Genomic DNA, 16,294 nt, shown 5'->3' with positions numbered 1-16,294 from the left:
AACAACATGCTATCACCGAAACGCCTTCGTGTCTCCTGTGCCGACTTTGCCAAAATGTGGCACTCGTTCCCGGAAGCTCTTCTTCTGGTCTGGCATGTTCCTCCTCTCTTCGGCCTTCTGTTCTAGCTTCTCCAGCGTGACTTCGCTAAGTCTTGCACTGCCTTGGTCGCCCTCTTCCCACCCCGTCCGTCCGTCAACCTGGCCCCTCTCATTCAAGTTCGTAGCCCACATAGCAGCAATGCCAAGCTCGAATGGACCCGGCTGTCTATCGATCAAGCCTATCCCAAAGCTCTTGACTTTGTGCCGCAGCATCTCCGATTGCGGCTCTGTGACAATCCCATGATTCGTGCGTACAAACTCGTGCAATTTGATCCAAACAGTCTCCCATTGCGCTGGACTGTTCGGCCCTTCTGCGCCCTTGTGATATTTCGTGTACAGCCGATGCTGATGAATGTCTGATTCCACAATCGAGTCCGTTTGGATATTGACGAAGTATTTCCGTCCGTCGCTTTTCACCCGTAACGCCAGATACATGTAGGAGTCGACATTCCAGAAGAGCTCGCCGAATAGTGTTCGTCCTCGGTCATGATTTCGCCATGCCGCATAACCTGTCCTCTGGATATCTGGTCGATTCGCTGGCAGTTTCGTGGAGATATTTCCGCTGAACACAATGTGTGCGGGTGTAGGAGGATCGGTCGAGTCATCGCGAGGCTTTTGCGCGAGAGTCGCTGTGGAAAAGCCGCCTACTGATTGGTCTGTCATTGTCTTCAGTGTCGTTATCGTTGCGGTGTCCGCGAAATCGAATACTGGGTAGGGCGCAACCGGTAGGTGCAAGCCTTCTAGGTTCAAGGCTGTCACACAGCACAAGTCAGCCGTTGCTACGATGGAAAGTCAAGGCTAGAGGGACTCCTTCTTCTGCTTCACTCCCGGACACCTGGGTTTCGCCCGAGTCTCAATTGCAGCCAGAGGATCACATACCGAACTTGGTTTGCCTTCCCAATTCCTGGCCTGTCTTCTTCCAGAAGCCAGGCGCACAGCGCCTGACTGTGGGCAAGAACATGACTGCAGGAGTCAATCGTAGTGAACCACTCTCTCAGCCATGAGATGAGAAGTCCATGGCTGTATTGCTCGTGGTTGTGTCCTGGACTTGCACAACTTTAACCGGCACTGATAGAGACTGTCACTCTTCCCTCAGCCTTTCCCAGGCCCAACCATCTACCATGTCTCCCAGAAATGATGACGTAATTTGTCGCCGCTTTGCATCTTGCCAAGGCGATTTCCCAAAATCGTTAGCGTAGAATGGTGCTTTCGCTGGACCTCATCAGTCTTCTTCTCTCCATGTCCAGAACCACTCTCTCTGTCACTGACACATCGCACAGTATGCTGCCGGTCTCCTGTGCGCCTCTCTCACGGTAATAGCGTACCCAGATATGCCTCCTCAATATGTCACAACAAGGCATCCATTTGTCAAAGGTAAGATGCCGGCGTGGAGAAGCCGCCAACCTGCATTATCATACCATTGACAAGCTTCGGCGATATGGGTTGTGATCCTCTTTGATTGAGTGGCCCTTCTCTCCCCTGTGCCGGCTGGCCTCAGTGACAGGACCCTAATCATGCGGTGGGTATGGTGGAAATTCGTCATCTCGCAATGACCGTGTGCCAAAGGTTCGGGATGGGAACCTGACCAGCCACATGAAGAGCCTGGAGCACAGCCACGTCATGGCAAGTTCCTTTCCCAGTTCCCCATCTGCGGCTGAGAAGCACCATAAGGTGTGGTCCCTTCAGCAACAATGATTGCCGTGCTTCCCTGACCGACAAGAGCATGTCTGCTACCATGGACTCTCCCCCCACAAGCGAAGCTAATACGATGCCAATCGTACCACAAGGGGTGTCAAGTTGAACTAGAGTGGGAGAAAACATAAAGCAACAACAAGAAACTGCTATGAGTATCGGAAGCCGCTGGAAAACGACACAAGCTGTCGAGGTTACCCAAAAACAGGTCACGAAGATGGGTCTGCTGGATCTATCTTGCTCACAACGTTGCCGCCCCTTGGATCGATGACTATCGGGGGTCCCTGAGACAAGCCGTCACTATGGACAACAAAGTGAAGTGACGACGGTCTGGCCACCGTGATTGTGCTGGGCTTAGTGACGATTGGGTGCCTATTGATCTCCAGAAGGTGAAATATTCGCTGAAACACTGCGATGAAGTCAAGTTTAGAGCACGGAAAGAGCCTAAGGAGTCGCAAGCTGGTGATAAAAGTGAAGATGGTATAAACGCCAAGGCCAATCAGAATCAACCTCCCCTCTATACAGGACTCCTTTCACTCTGACCTGTCACCTCTCTCACTTGCACCCCACCTACCTTTACACCCTTGCTCGTTTGCCAGCTGTTATCACCTTGCTTCAAGAGCTCTCTCCTCGAGCTAAACAGAATCGAACTCGTTTACAAACAAGCGCAACTTCCTGTCTCTTTCTTAAACGCAACGTCAAATCCACAACAGCCAGAGAAAGCTTGAACACCATCACCAAATCTCAAAAACACCTCAGCACGAAGAAACGCTGACAAAATGACTTCTCGACTCGTGTCTTCGGCGGGCTCTTCCCCTCGGCGTCTGATGCTACCAGCATTGCCTCTTCCCATCTCGCGTTCAGCTAACGCTACACCCCGAGTCCTCTCGCCAAAGCCTGAGATGGATTCTATCATCAAGGATTTGCGTGAGACCAAGCTCCAAGCAAGCGACGAGAGCGAAAAGAATGTCCAGATTCCTTCAGGTCAGTAGTCGTCCATTGTGGCGTCCACTTCACGCCTATCCACGACCTATGTCGCGGCTTTCTACGACCTGTTTTCATTATGCTAACGGTTTGCTTGCGACTCAGATGCTGCCAACGCCCAACCTACGCCCACAGCAACGCCAATCCCTGTCGTTGTTCTTGCATCGGGCTCTCCAGTCCAGAATGCAGCCGGCCTCAGTGCCGATGACGACGTCTTTGGTGCTATGTCCCGCGTTGCTGCGACCACCAACGTTGCTGCCGCCCCCGCCAACGCCATCGACATCGCTCCAACCGCATCGACCTCTGATGATAGTGCTCCGAATACCCTCGCTCACAGAATCCTGAACAATCTTCGTGCTCCTGCAGCCTCCCATGGCTTTGCACCTCGACCAGACAGAGTCAACCAAATCCCCACAGCAGCTAATGCCCAGGGCTTATTCCGGCCAGATGCTCTGATTTTCGTGGCGAAGTAAGCTCAAACGCCTGGCAATACAATCTGTATAACTGACTCTTCTTCTAGTCTCAGTATGCGCCGAACTGAAGAGGAATTGGAAATGACCGTGCATCATGCGTTTGACGCATACGGACCAAATCACGTCAGAATACACTACGACCGCAACAAGCATCCCTATGCCTTCGTGCAATATGAGGTACGCATATACAAAAACATGGTGGCGCCACAGCCCGCTGATTCTGCCTACAGACTGCTGAGGACGCCAATGCCGCGGTGTCGGGTGCATTTGGCATGGTACTCGATGGTCGCAAAATCCGCATCGAACGCGCAAAAGCAGAACGTCAGTCAACAATCTGTATTATCTGAGTGGTGACGATGAGCTAATATTTGTCCCAGGAGCTGTCATCCTCAGCAAATTTGACGGGTCAAACGTCACTGAAGCCGAAGCACGCAGCATTCTGGCAAGATTTGGTCCCATGGAGATCGTCGCTCCTACCACAACCCCCAACCGCCATGGCACAGGCACTTCCACCGGCATCTACGTGCGCTTTGCATACTACCTGGACTGTCGCGATGCATTGAGAGTGAGTATACATTGCCCGAATGGTTGTCACTACTCGATCTAACACAAGCGTAGCTTTTTGATAACCATAGAAATACCTACCGACTCTTCATTGCGCCCAGCCTAGAACCTCGCTTGCACGTCGGCCCTGATGGCCGGTCGGTAGTTCGCGGCTTCCAGCAGCCTCGATCGGCAATCGACCAGAAGTCAATCTACGTGGGAAACCTGCCCGAGGGAACTAACAAGGCCGAGTTGGAGCAGTATTTCAGTGCATTTGGCCATATCTTGAATGTCAATGTCATGCGCAAGATCTATGGTAAGTCCAAGCCAATCAATTGGCTTTGTCGCCCTGCATCGCTAACGTTTGTCGCAGATGGTAGCATTGTGAACAATTTCGCGTTTGTGGAATTCGCCCACCAGCATGAAGCCATCCAAGCGGCCGCTGGCGAACGTCATTTCCATGGCGTCAAACTTCGCGTTGAGGCCAAGGAGTATTCTGCACGTCATCAAGCCCGTGTGTTGCCGGTCGGCGTCGCCGCCAACGTTGCGGCCATCGAAAATGGCCGAATGGCGAACGTCATGGACAATTCCAACGTTCGCTATAGCAATAACGTTCGCGGTCCGTATCGACATGTTGAACCTGCTGTTGGCGTCTACGACCGCCAGAATCACATCACACCGCCCGCCAACGCTATGTATGGAACGCCTATGCAACAAGCCGTCAGACCTGATTTCGGAATCATGACTCCTCCTTCTCAACATGGCATGCAGATGCCACTCAATCAGATGCTGCCAACTGGAATCTTCTCTCCTACACCTTCCCACCTTGCTGACGGGCAATACGCCTATCAAGGCCTTCCCTTTGGCGCTGCCCCTGCTGGCCCAGCCATCTACTACCCTCAGTCTGTCCCTACCATCCAGGAAACTGGCGAGGAGACCCAATACGAGGGTTATGGTGGCGTTTGAGGCGTTCACACGGCGTTACTTTGCACAATTGCATCGGCTGAAGCATACACATGGACACGACACATCAAGAGCTTTGCACAATCATCAGACATTGACACACAGACATGCACATCGCGGATAAATACGCAAAATCAGACACGACACATCAAGGAGCTTGTATCATGGTCAGAGAATGACACTCTACGCGGATAAAATCGCAACAAACAAACAGAGAAGACAAGTCAAGGGCTTGCATCATCGTCATACATTGACACCCAACGCGAATAAAGACGCACACATTGCTGGATGATTGAAATGGGCTGAATGGCATTGATGAAACGGGCTGAGAGGAATTGCCCCATAGAACACATCCAAAAATGCCTTGCACATGGCTGAGATGCATTGAGCTGAAATGAATGGAACACAGTACACATGCCCGATTGGACGGAGAACCCGGGACATTAAAAAGGGGATCGACGGAGCTGAACAACCAAAAGTGCACTGAATGACATGAGCATAGCACAACAACATAGCAGAACAGCAACAGGAGTGCCTACCGCATTTCGCATGAAATGCAGTGAGCTTGAGCATAGCCAGCAGAACAGCATAGCGCAACAACAGAAGTGCATATCCAACAGCATAGCAGAACAACAAGAGTGCATACCGCGCCTCCCATGAAATGCAATGAGCTTGAGCCAACCTTCGTAGATCGTTGCTGTGGGTAACAATTTTGTCACGACTCTCGCTCACTCTACTCGGAATTGGTATCGTCTCGCATTACGGAGCATAGCTTCCAAGGCTGTTGAATGGGTGCCCTAGTATTGTAACCACATTGTGACATACAGCCATTTTATGACAGCTTAAGCAGTACTTCATATTGCTACTGGGGGTGCTTATCTCGTATCGAACACAAAACCTCATTGATACTCCTCATAGGCATCTACCTTGCTGGCAAACAAACCTTGGGCTAATTTGGCGGCGTCTTGGGTACTCCTCCAGCGGGCTGATTGCCCTGCAAACTCTCCAGCAACTCCTCAGACATGGCATCAAGGTCTTCTTCCTTGAGACCTGTAGCAAGAGCGACCAGTTTTCTGTGCTTGCCCACCCGTCCGCCCGTACCTGCATCGCCCATCAGTTTGGCCACCTCTTTGACCCAAAGGCGGCGTATCTGTTGTTGGGTGTTCAACTCGACCGCCCATGGCGCGGCGGCGTGGATCTCGTCAGGCGAGAGCGGGTGGATGTTGGGGAACCGGAAGGCTTCGGGACTGGTAAGCTGATCTTGCAGGAAAATCTCGGTCTGGAGGGTGATATGCTCTTTGTTTTCGAGCAGGGATTCCATCTCGTTCAGGCACATGTCGTACTCCTGGCGCAGAACCGGGATCTTGGAGGCGTCCTCGGAGCGGGCCATGAATGAAAAGGTGTCTTGCCGGATCTTGTGGCGCTGATTCTCGAGCTCGGTGAGTGCTTGCTTGGCCTCTGCGATTTCTGTGTCTTTTTCTGCCATCTGTTTGTTGTACAGGTCGGCCAACTTGCCACTGCCTTCGTCCATCAGCGGGCCGATCTTATCTAGGACCATGGATGCTGCTCGAGACACCGACTCCTTCTGACGTTGGCATCGGGATTGTTTGGATGAGACTGGGTCTCCTGTCCGTGGCGGGGAAGACCCGGGTTGCTTGAGGCTTTTCTTCTCTCGAAGCGCTCGTAGGTAGTCGTTGGCAGTTTCCCCCTTGAGGTTCGAAATGTCCCCTGCTTCGGGGCAGTGATTGAGCAGAAAAGTCGCAACCTTGACACAGCCATATCGTATCGCGCAAAGAGCGGCTGTATCGTGGTTGTGGTCGACCGAGGTTAGAAGTGCTTGGACATAATTCGAACCCATTTCTTGCATCTTGTTGATCAGAACCTCGCAGTAATAGCGAGCACAATTCCATTTGCTTCGCGTGCGTGCTGACTCGGCAATGTGGTGGAAGACAGTTGCTCCATAAGCATCCCGCTCAACCACTGTGTGGGCAAGCATTCCCACAATCTTGGGAAACGTCTTCTTGTCGTAGTTGTTGGTGAACAGTACGGCTCGAATCAACGGGGTCTCTGCCGAGCTGCTGTTCGGGGCCGCGGGATTGGCGCCTCGCGCGAGGAGGTCTCTTGCAACCACAACGTCTCCCATGGCGCAAGCCCAGTGCAAGGCATTGTTACCAAGGTTGTCAATGGGCCTATCGACGTGGAAGTTCAGAGGCGGTTCTGGAGGTAGAATGTTGGAGCCAATTGGATCGTCACCAGCTGTCACAAAGTAGTCGAGCAACTCATCGCCATACATTGTGTGCTCCAATTCCGAGACCGTCTGAGGGAGTTCCTCGAAGTCTCGCTTTCGCTTCCTGGATGCTGCGGAATTCTGCGACAGCGGTAGAAAGTCATCTTCAGCTATGAAGGATGCCGTTTCCGGAGTAGGTTCTCGGCTGTCTGTACCATTATGAGGAATGCTGGCGGTCTCGTAGCCATCGACGGCTGGGTAATGATGTTGAACTACATCGAGTTAGTACTCGTCCGGACGCGAACTTAGCCATACTCACTGGGTAGACTATTCTGTAACTGGGGCGGCTGCTGATGCTGCTGCTGCTGTTGATGCACTTTTCGTGGGGGAGCAGGCTGCTTGGGCGGCTTTGGACGGTTCGAGGCAGCAGTGGTGTGTTTTGGAGCAGGAGGAGGACTGCGATCGCCAGGCACAAAGTCGAAGATCCTGGATATGCTGTCGAGAATGTCATGCTTCTCTGCCAGCAGGCGACCCTCGTTCAGAGGCACCCATGTTCCCTGGTATTTTCCATATCCGCCTTGGATCTTCTCATGTACGCCTTTCTGCACTTCTCGCTCGAGAATCCGTGTTCGGGCTGGTTTGTCAAAGCCGGCGATTTTGAGGATGTGTGTGGCATTGACCCAGTCGTCCGATCGGCGTCGCATGACATGGTCGTTCCCAATCTTGAGTTCATATACCGGGACCTACGATCCCCATGTTAGTCTGTATCCACGTAGGCGGAGTAAGGCCACGAACATTGCTGTAGGTCGCGGAGTAGATATCGCGGTCTGCCATTTTCTGACTTGATGTGGTCGTTGCAGGAAGACCAAAGCGGCCTCGGCCAAAGGGTCAGTGATAAGATAGACCCGGTGCGCTTGATACTGCTCGTCACGCAGTGGATTCTCTCCACTTCGACTGCTGGTGCTATAGCCTTACACCCCTGGGGCAGTTGAACAGACGCGCCGCGAGGAGGAAATTCACGCGTTGACGCGCTGCAAGTGGGGTGGAAGTAGTCAGCCAATCACAGCGACGCAGCTGCGGACTGCCAAGAGTGGTGCAGCCATGACGTTCGTTACTAATCAGTCGCCTTGATCTGCGGGGCATCGATGCTCGCCGATGCATCTCCGAACCGAACCCGCCTGCCTTTGAAATTAACCCGGATCTGAGGCCAATGCAGTCGGCTGCTGCTCGCGTCATCGAGCCTCGAGGGAATTCTTACATATTGGGACAATGCTGGGGACCAGAAGGGAAATCTACCCTCTCGAGCCTGACTCCTCCACGTCATTTTTTTTCCTTTCGCGATTCTTCGACTGCTGACAATTCCGGTACGCTCGCAAACGAATAAATATAACGGAACGACAGGCAAGAGGTACGTATTATTCTCCGGCCTTCGCATCATACCAGCTTCATAGACTCGACGAACGATTGAAGCTAACAATCACCGCACATGCAAGCCGCCACTTCACTCAGAACTGTCAAGGCATCTTCCTCGCTTCTGAGGAACCTGTCACACGCTACGCCGACTCGGTCCTTCGCATCTCCTGCCCCCAGATTCTTCAGTACTGGTGCTCCCCGCGCCGGGAACATGACGGCCGCCACCTTCAAGTACATCGACCCGGCCTCCTACGTTAAAAGCGATGTCCCCTTCGTAAAGCCGTGGGGCAAAGTCGACGGGCCTGGCTACTCCTTCAAGCTGACAGACCGGGAACGCTCAGTCGAGGACATCCGCGGACGGGAACGGGAGTATAACATTGATAACTCCGGTTTCGCAGTCTACAAGTCCCCTGCACAAGAGAAGGCGTTCACCGACGATGCGAAAGTCCGGGACGGCTACTACGCCGAGGTTGAGGCTCTTCTGCGGCAAAAGTTGCCGGGAGTAAAGAAGGTGGTCTTCTTCGACCACACCATTCGACGCAGAGAGAAGGCTTCACCGCGCCAACCCGTCCAGCAGGTCCACGTTGATCAGACACCCAGGGCCGCGGAGATCCGAGTGCGCCGGCATCTGCCCGCAGATGAGGCCGAGGAACTGCTGAAAGGCCGCTACCAAATCGTCAACATCTGGCGTCCGATCGCCAACCCTGCCTCTGATTTTCCCTTAGCAGTCGTCGACTACCGGAGCACCAAGCCTGAAGACCTGGTGAAGGTCGATCTCCTCTACCCCAAGAGGGAAGCCACAGATGACGATGATCGAGGCAAGGAAGTCCTTCCGGACCCAAGCTCAGCCACGTCGACTGAGGGCTACGAAGTCAAGGGCGAGACCTTTGCCGTCCAACCAAGTGAGAACCACAAGTTCTTGTACATGAAGGACATGACGCCCGAGGAGGTCATGTTCATCAAGTGTTTCGACTCCTTCAGCGAGGTCAACGGCGGGAAGAAGGGTGTTGCAGCCTACACGCCGCACACGGCGTTCGTGGACCCGCAAACTCCAGCCGACGCGCCTGGCCGGCAAAGCATTGAAGTCAGAGCTCTCATCTTTTATGAATAGATGGGAGAAGGTGCATGGTATACATATATTCCAGGATACTCATCTGTATTATATTTGAGCCTAGCATAGCGTTTGGGTGGTGTATGATCGTGGCATATGCAGTATTGCATATACAGTATTTCGATCGTTGCACATATGGTAATGAACATTGATCGTTGCATATACAGTAACGAACATTGAGCTTCAAACGTCTACTCCTTTAATATGGTGATCAAGTAGATTCGAGACCACGAGTACGAACCAAAGCGCCTCAGGAAGAGTGGAACAGGTGTGTGATTAGAAGTCGAGATGGATTTCTGGCCGGTATGTAGGTATTACATACTTCCGTGGCAGACCCCGTGCCGAACCACGTCGCCCAGGGGTTGAACAAAGCAGAGCAGCAGACAGATGTTTCTTTCTCATCACGCCCATCGGCATCCTGTGTCTCGTCCAATCCATCCCTGCCGAAATAGATATTGAGCCTGTATCCTCTTCGCCAAACCCTCGCCGAAGTGGATAGGGAACCAAAGGTATGGGCTGGTGGGCGGAGCGTGTGTCGGAGTGCCACCGTGTAATTACTCCACGTCATAAACCCTCAACACGACCTTGCCCCTTGTCCTCCCGCTCTTCAATCGATCAAACGCCCCCCCAAACTCCTCAAGCCCATCATACACACTATCGACCACGGGCTTCACCTTGCCGAGCTCCACCAACCGCGTGACTTCCGCCAACTGCTCGCCGCTAGGACGCATGACGAAGAACCGTCCACTCACACTGCCATCGACGCCCTCGGGCCGCTCGAGGTCCCACTTCCACTGCATATCCTCCGGAGGCACGATCGAGAGGACCTGGCCACTGTGCGGTTTGACGGCGTGCCACGCCTGTGCGAGGGAGGAGCCGCCGATGCAGTCGAGAAGGAGGTCGACTTTGCGCTCGGCGTCGGCTTCAGTGGCCTCTGAAGTGGCCCAGCTCTGGATGTTGGTCCGGCGGTAGTCGAGGACTTCGTCAGCCCCCAGGGTGCGGACAAAGTCGACGTTTTGAGGGCCTGTCGTGCCGATCACGTGTAGGCCCGCGAGCTTGGAGAGCTGGACGGCCCAGATGCCGACTCCTCCAGAAGCGTTGGTGATGAGGATGCGTTTCTGTTTCTGTGCCGTCGGGCCACCTGGCTGTGGGGTCGCATGGGACCAGGACGAGGAAGACGGCGGCAACGGAGGAGGGAGGTTGAGCTGCTCGAAGAGGGCCTGCCACGCGGTCAGGGCAGAGACGGGAATGGTGGCTGCTTCGGCGACGGATATGTTCTTCGGACGGAGAGCGAGTTCCCCATCGTCGGAGAGGGTGTACTCCCTGGCGGCGCCGGGGTTGGGGTACTGCACGCGGCCGTAGACTTCGTCGCCGGGCTGAAATTTCGCGGTCGGCGACGGGGACGTCACTATTTTGCCGACGAATTCGACGCCGGGGGTCGAGATGGTGAGCTCTTCGGGACGGGGCCAGAGAAGCTCGCCGTTCGTGAGAGCCACGGCGTGGGTCTTGACGAGGTATTGAGTTGGGGATGGTGTGGGGAGGGGTGTCGTGCCGATGCTGAGGGATTGGGTCTTTTGGTTGTGCAGGAGGGCTCGCACCGTGTCTGGAAGCGCGGTCGTCGACATGGTTCTGCGGGGTTTGAAGATCTGCTGAATTCTTATGGCACAATGCTTGATCATGAGACTGTTGCTGGAGGCCTGCCGTGGTTGAGAGGTCTCTTCTCAGGGAGACCACCCTCCCACCTTTTATACATCTGTCGAGGGCGTACCAAAAAGGAAGTCTTTCCACTCACGGTACATCCCATGCTGTCGCGCGACGACCATAGACGGCCAGAATTCGCCGTCAGCAACCATTGTCTTGACAGAATATTTGCCTCTTTCGTCTCCCTGGACCGTGTGTCAAGCTACACTCGTATTCATGGTTCCCGGTCTGCCATGGTAATTGCGCGGCATTGAGAATGTCCACGGTCGCACGGAGGCTTATGGTCGCCCTCGGGCCTTTGAAAAAGCGCGACAGTCGCGTATGCGGGCGCCATACCGAACCTCGAGAGCAGGGCACCAATGGCACTGCCAGATTTGATGCCTTTTCAAGACAAGCTGAGCGTGAGGGCGAGGACAAGACGAGGATGATTATCAACACAAGGTCGCCCAAAGTCTTGGCTCGGCGATTGACGTGACCCTTGGCCTCGGTAGCATTGTGGACTTCCGCGGGACCTTCTGACTCACCACGTTCCGGCTCTTCCCTGTGATCGTACACGCGATTCGCAAGCTCGGACCTGCTAACACTTGCGAGGCAGTCGTGGAGGTGTTTGAGGTAGCATCGACTTGAGGTGTGCACAGTAGGCCGTGTCTTGAGCGCTCCACACAGCTGGAGCCGAAAGTCAGGCAGGCAGCAGCAGCAGTTCTCGTTGTGATCAGCGAGGTATGTCATGGGACAATAAAAGTCACCATTGCTACGCCTGCGGATAAAATCAGCCGCGCGTCTTGCCAGATTTAAGAAACCTTGCCTTTACAATGCCTCTCATCCTGCAAGAAGCCGTCGAGGCCGACGCGCCTCGCATCGTCGAGGTCGAGCGCCTCGCTTATGCCTCTAACCCGCTGAGCCCTATCTTGTTTCCTGGCCCATTCCCACCAGAAGCCACAGTTCAGCGCGCGGAAGGCATGGTCAAGCAACTCCGCGAAGATCCGACCATCCAATGGATCAAGGCCGTGGACACCGAGACTGGTGAACTGGCGGCGTTCGCGAAGTGGGATATCATCGAGAAACCCAAGGAGCCCGTCCCAGGCCGATCATTCGGGCCTGGATGCAACGTCGAGGCGTGCGAGGAGTACTTTGGCGGCATTCACAGGAAGCGACGGGAGTTGATGGGGGACAAAGCGTATTGCTGTGAGTTGAGTTGGTGGTCCTGGCCCAGGTGGAAAGATCTCAACTGACGAGGAGCATCTGCCCTGCTAGTACTTGACCTCCTCCAGACAGATCCCAAGTATCAAGGACGCGGAGCGGGTGGCATGCTGATCAAGTGGGGTCTGGATATTGCAGATGCGCTTGGCCTGCCTGCATATCTCGAGTCTTCTCCCGTGGCGCACCGGTTGTATCAGAAGTTCGGCTTCCAGGACATTGATGAGTTAGTCCTCAGCCCAAAGTGGAACTACGGGTCGGCGAATCCAAGTATCTACTTCATGCTGCGGGGAGCACAGGTGAAGATGTAGTCGAGTTCACAAGGCAGCCTATCCGAGCCAGGACACTAATTACTCAACCGCAACGGAGAAGAGGCTGGCTTGTGCGTAGCGACGTGTACATGTGGCCGAAAGGGAAGGAGATTGTGACAGCGTTCAGCCAGGAAAGAAAGAGGGTAGGCTACAGACGGTACTCCGTCATTGGAGCGGCCTCTCCAAGCAATAGGTATTTTGACGTTGGCCAGCATCCCGCCTTGGCAGAACGGGACAGGGAACATGAAGTTTACATGGACATATACAAGAGGTACATGAGGTGGGCATGAATATAGGCAGGAATAGAGAAGCGAATAGGACTAAGGATAGGACAGAAACCAGCAATAATCTCTACCATTCGCTGAGAGCCATCGGTCGGCTTGGCCTGTAAGTTCTGTGATCCTAATCTTAATCCTCGTCCTGCAACTCCCTCATATAATTTCAGATTCATTATTCCAATTCACTCCTTGTCACCTGCAGCCTCGACCTGAACATCGTCCTCAGCCTCATCGTTGCTGCCCAAATGCCACCACTCGAACAAAAACGCCCTCGCCTTTGTGAACGCCTCGAGCTTAAGCTTCCGGTGCTCCTCGCTGATCCACGAATCAGGAAACTGCGTCCAGCCATGCACGACACCCTTGACCGCCTCGACTAAGAGATCGGCGCCCCTTCCCTGGTCATGCACCTTCTGAACCCAAAGCAGACTTTGCGAGTTCAAGGAATCGAACTGCGGAAGAACCAGGAGCGCTTTCGCCCGCGGATGGAGCCCGAACTTGGACTCGTCGCCCTCTTGGACCGTCGTGATGTCTGCCAGTCCTGGACTGGCTCGCGGGTGGGTTCTCTTCTCCGGCGGCAGATACGTGGGCATCAACTCACGCTCGAGGCGCCAGCGCTCGACAAAGCTGTTCGGCGGATCGAGGCCCTCAGGCCGCGGCCGCTCGTCGGGCAGCAGTCGAGCGTCCAAGCTGGGATAGAACAGCAGCACGGGGATATCAGTCGGCCAGTCCCACTGCAGGGGACTGAGCCAGTCGGTCTCCAGGGTGGGATCGTCCTTGACACTCAGCACGAGGTTCAACGCCAGGTTTCCGCCGGAGCTGAATCCCGAGAGCGCGATTTTCGTGTCGTCCAGCTCCACGGGCTTGCGGCCCTCCTTGAGCATCGCCCACATGATACCCTCGCGCAGTGGCTTGTACGCCTTGTTGCTCCGGTCCGTGATCGCGAGGACGACATCCTCGGCGTCGAGGTTCGCGGCCGGGTACTGCGCGTACGGCCCCAGGCGGTAGTCGACCGAGATGACCACGCAGTTCAGTTCCCGGCACATCCGGCTGCAGAAGGGGGCTTGTTCCTGGCAGGAGCCGAGGATGAAGCTGCCGCCGTGGAAGTCGATCAGGACGGGCAACTTGCCCGCATGGTTATCGTCGATGCCCAGTGGATGAAGGGTCTCCTTGAGGTGCGAGCCTGCGGAGCTTTTGTCGCCGTGGCGGTGATGCTTGCGCAAGGGCGGCACCCACACGTAGATGGGGATGAGGTGCTTGCCTCGTGAAGGGATGTCGAATACGATGGGCTGTGGCCCTTCGGCCGATGTGAAGTTGAGGACAAAGTCCGGGACGAGGCGTGGTAGACTGACCAGTGCTTTCCGCCAGGACACGCCGAATGGTTGTGTGAACATGGCCCGCGCAGGGTGGTCGTCGTCCCTGTACTTGTGCTTCATCTATCCGAAGATGTGAGAAGGAAATTCCAACACCAGGGGCGGAGTAAGGATCCGTTGACCGTGGCCAGAGTGTGCTGCTTCGATAACGAGCAGACACGATATTGCTACGGTATTCGCAAGAGAACCTCCTTGTCCAGTCAGATGATGACATCCAAAGGTACCGGGTAACATTGCCGAAGGTGTACGGGAACTCACTGCAATCTTGCAAAGCTGGGTCCAAAACGACGTCCTAATAGAAGCCCAGGCGCCTTGTTGCTGGCACCTATCTGTCTGAGTATAGATGTCAAGTAACACCAGTTATGGATGTGTCGTGTTACTTACTGTATAAGAAGTCTACGCCGACTAGATCTAAAGTGACTCTCAGACAACGCCAGAGCGGGAAAACTAGGCTGAAGCTTATGAGTAATGGTTCAACCGGAAAAGGTTAGTGATTTGTTCTTCGTACCTGGCGCTTTTTGTGCTGTTCTCTGCCTTCTCTAATTACCCAACAGCTTCTGCTACCCTTGGGAATTGATCTTCGCAAGACACCAGTCCTGCTAGATGAACAGGTAACCCAGTCGTAGGAGGAGGTGTCGGTATCTCTGGTCTGAGAGTATCCCTTATCACAGCCAGTCATCTGCAACGTACGTCACGCCTGTCTTGCCCGTGGGCATGTCAAACGATGTTAGCGGCATGACAGCGCTTCACAGGATCCCTAACTATCCTCGCGTCGCTTCACTCCAAAAAAAAGGCGCCATCCCGTGGTCTCACAATGCGAAAAACAGTGCAGGAAAGTAGAACAACGAATTGTGTCTCTTTGTCCAGTGTCACTACATGGTGTGTCTGGCGTGGTTAATGTCCCTTGAGCGAGACAGACGAGTCAAACCGTGAGCTAGATACAATTCTTGAGCCAGCCGTGACTACGCGCAGTCGAAAACGCAGCATCAGTCTCCATGCTTTCTTCATCTCTCAAGAAAGATGTAGAAAACTCACTTCACCTCACCGCCTCTCCCTGGAAACCTTAACGGCATACCCCACCATCGCGCCCTCGTATTGTCCGCATACTGTTGTCCTCAATGCAACGCAACAAACAGCCTTGGTGCAGGTCGCTTCGACACCAGGATCTTTTCTTCGTCCGTTGTTGCGTCGACAACCTGAATGGTCTCCGTAAGAAAGTCCACGTACGCAGCCTGCTGAGACACGTTAATTTCGACCACCAGAAAGAAGCTTGATACTTACACCATGCGACTATGGAAATACGTTAGCTCGTTTGATGGACATGGGCAAGGACTGGTACTTACGTAGGTGTCTTCAGACAACGACTGGACCCACACGCGGAGTTTGAAGAGGTATCTAGCTGGCTTTCTCACCCTCAACGCCGACTCCTCAACATGTCGCTTGATTATTTTGTGGGCAGGGGAGTCCCAGGGATAGTTACGACGCATGTCTTTCGCGAGCCTAGTCAAAATGGGTTGAGCCTCGGTCATAGACGGATATCGGCCGCGAACCACCAGTTCTTCTGCAACACTCCAAACGACATCGTGGAGGAATGGCATTGCCTTGAGCTGATGAGCAAAACCTCCAATCGCGTAGGGGATCTTGGGTAGCTCAATCGCGCGAAGAAGGGCGAGCTCCGGACGACCGAAATTCTGTTGCTTTCTCAGGTATTTGTCGTTTCCGTTCCTGAGCATGCTCGTGACGTTGATGTTGAAAGTTGCCACCGACAGGACCACGGGTTTCGCTTCGGCCAGACAGGCTTTGGACACGAACAAGATGTTCAGCCCCATGGCACGGTCGCGTTCGAATCTCTTCTTCTTTTCCTTGTGGCTTACCACGATTTCATCCTTCCCTCGGATCGTGATGACTTGGCCTTTGAATAACTGGCGGTAG

At 54.1% G+C, this 16,294-nt stretch overlaps 8 protein-coding genes across 8 annotated transcripts; 3 read left to right on the top strand and 5 right to left on the bottom strand.

Annotated features, from left to right (window-relative positions):
- Nucleotides 1-12: 12 nt before the first annotated feature.
- On the bottom strand, nt 13-762 carry A1O7_09589 (uncharacterized protein; the record flags this gene model as incomplete). The annotated part of the gene is made up of 1 exon (XM_007763577.1): nt 13-762. One exon carries the CDS (start codon nt 760-762, stop codon nt 13-15), a length of 750 nt encoding a protein of 249 aa, XP_007761767.1.
- Nucleotides 763-2,693: 1,931 nt separating this feature from the next.
- On the top strand, nt 2,694-4,757 carry A1O7_09588 (uncharacterized protein; the record flags this gene model as incomplete). Its single annotated transcript, XM_007763576.1, has 7 exons — nt 2,694-2,775; nt 2,881-3,244; nt 3,296-3,425; nt 3,479-3,569; nt 3,626-3,813; nt 3,867-4,107; nt 4,165-4,757. 7 exons carry the CDS (start codon nt 2,694-2,696, stop codon nt 4,755-4,757), a joined length of 1,689 nt encoding a protein of 562 aa, XP_007761766.1.
- A 946-nt stretch (nt 4,758-5,703) lies between these two features.
- Nucleotides 5,704-7,815, bottom strand: A1O7_09587 (uncharacterized protein; the record flags this gene model as incomplete). The annotated part of the gene is made up of 3 exons (XM_007763575.1): nt 5,704-7,253; nt 7,301-7,724; nt 7,777-7,815. 3 exons carry the CDS (start codon nt 7,813-7,815, stop codon nt 5,704-5,706), a joined length of 2,013 nt encoding a protein of 670 aa, XP_007761765.1.
- Nucleotides 7,816-8,605: 790 nt separating this feature from the next.
- A1O7_09586 (uncharacterized protein) lies at nt 8,606-9,505 on the top strand (the record flags this gene model as incomplete). Its single annotated transcript, XM_007763574.1, has 1 exon — nt 8,606-9,505. The coding sequence occupies one exon, from the start codon at nt 8,606-8,608 to the stop codon at nt 9,503-9,505; it is 900 nt and encodes a 299-aa protein (XP_007761764.1).
- Nucleotides 9,506-10,059: 554 nt separating this feature from the next.
- On the bottom strand, nt 10,060-11,130 carry A1O7_09585 (uncharacterized protein; the record flags this gene model as incomplete). The annotated part of the gene is made up of 1 exon (XM_007763573.1): nt 10,060-11,130. One exon carries the CDS (start codon nt 11,128-11,130, stop codon nt 10,060-10,062), a length of 1,071 nt encoding a protein of 356 aa, XP_007761763.1.
- Nucleotides 11,131-12,018: 888 nt separating this feature from the next.
- Nucleotides 12,019-12,714, top strand: A1O7_09584 (uncharacterized protein; the record flags this gene model as incomplete). The annotated part of the gene is made up of 2 exons (XM_007763572.1): nt 12,019-12,391; nt 12,461-12,714. 2 exons carry the CDS (start codon nt 12,019-12,021, stop codon nt 12,712-12,714), a joined length of 627 nt encoding a protein of 208 aa, XP_007761762.1.
- Nucleotides 12,715-13,174: 460 nt separating this feature from the next.
- A1O7_09583 (uncharacterized protein) lies at nt 13,175-14,383 on the bottom strand (the record flags this gene model as incomplete). Its single annotated transcript, XM_007763571.1, has 1 exon — nt 13,175-14,383. The coding sequence occupies one exon, from the start codon at nt 14,381-14,383 to the stop codon at nt 13,175-13,177; it is 1,209 nt and encodes a 402-aa protein (XP_007761761.1).
- Nucleotides 14,384-15,477: 1,094 nt separating this feature from the next.
- Nucleotides 15,478-16,191, bottom strand: A1O7_09582 (uncharacterized protein; the record flags this gene model as incomplete). The annotated part of the gene is made up of 3 exons (XM_007763570.1): nt 15,478-15,597; nt 15,644-15,652; nt 15,706-16,191. 3 exons carry the CDS (start codon nt 16,189-16,191, stop codon nt 15,478-15,480), a joined length of 615 nt encoding a protein of 204 aa, XP_007761760.1.
- Nucleotides 16,192-16,294: the final 103 nt, after the last annotated feature.

The sequence above is a fragment of the Cladophialophora yegresii genome (assembly GCF_000585515.1).
Source record: "Cladophialophora yegresii CBS 114405 chromosome Unknown aczIN-supercont1.7, whole genome shotgun sequence".
NCBI classification, from domain to species: domain Eukaryota; kingdom Fungi; phylum Ascomycota; class Eurotiomycetes; order Chaetothyriales; family Herpotrichiellaceae; genus Cladophialophora; species Cladophialophora yegresii.
The sequence above is the reverse complement of the archived record's forward strand: the minus strand, read 5'-3'. Positions and strand labels throughout refer to the sequence as shown.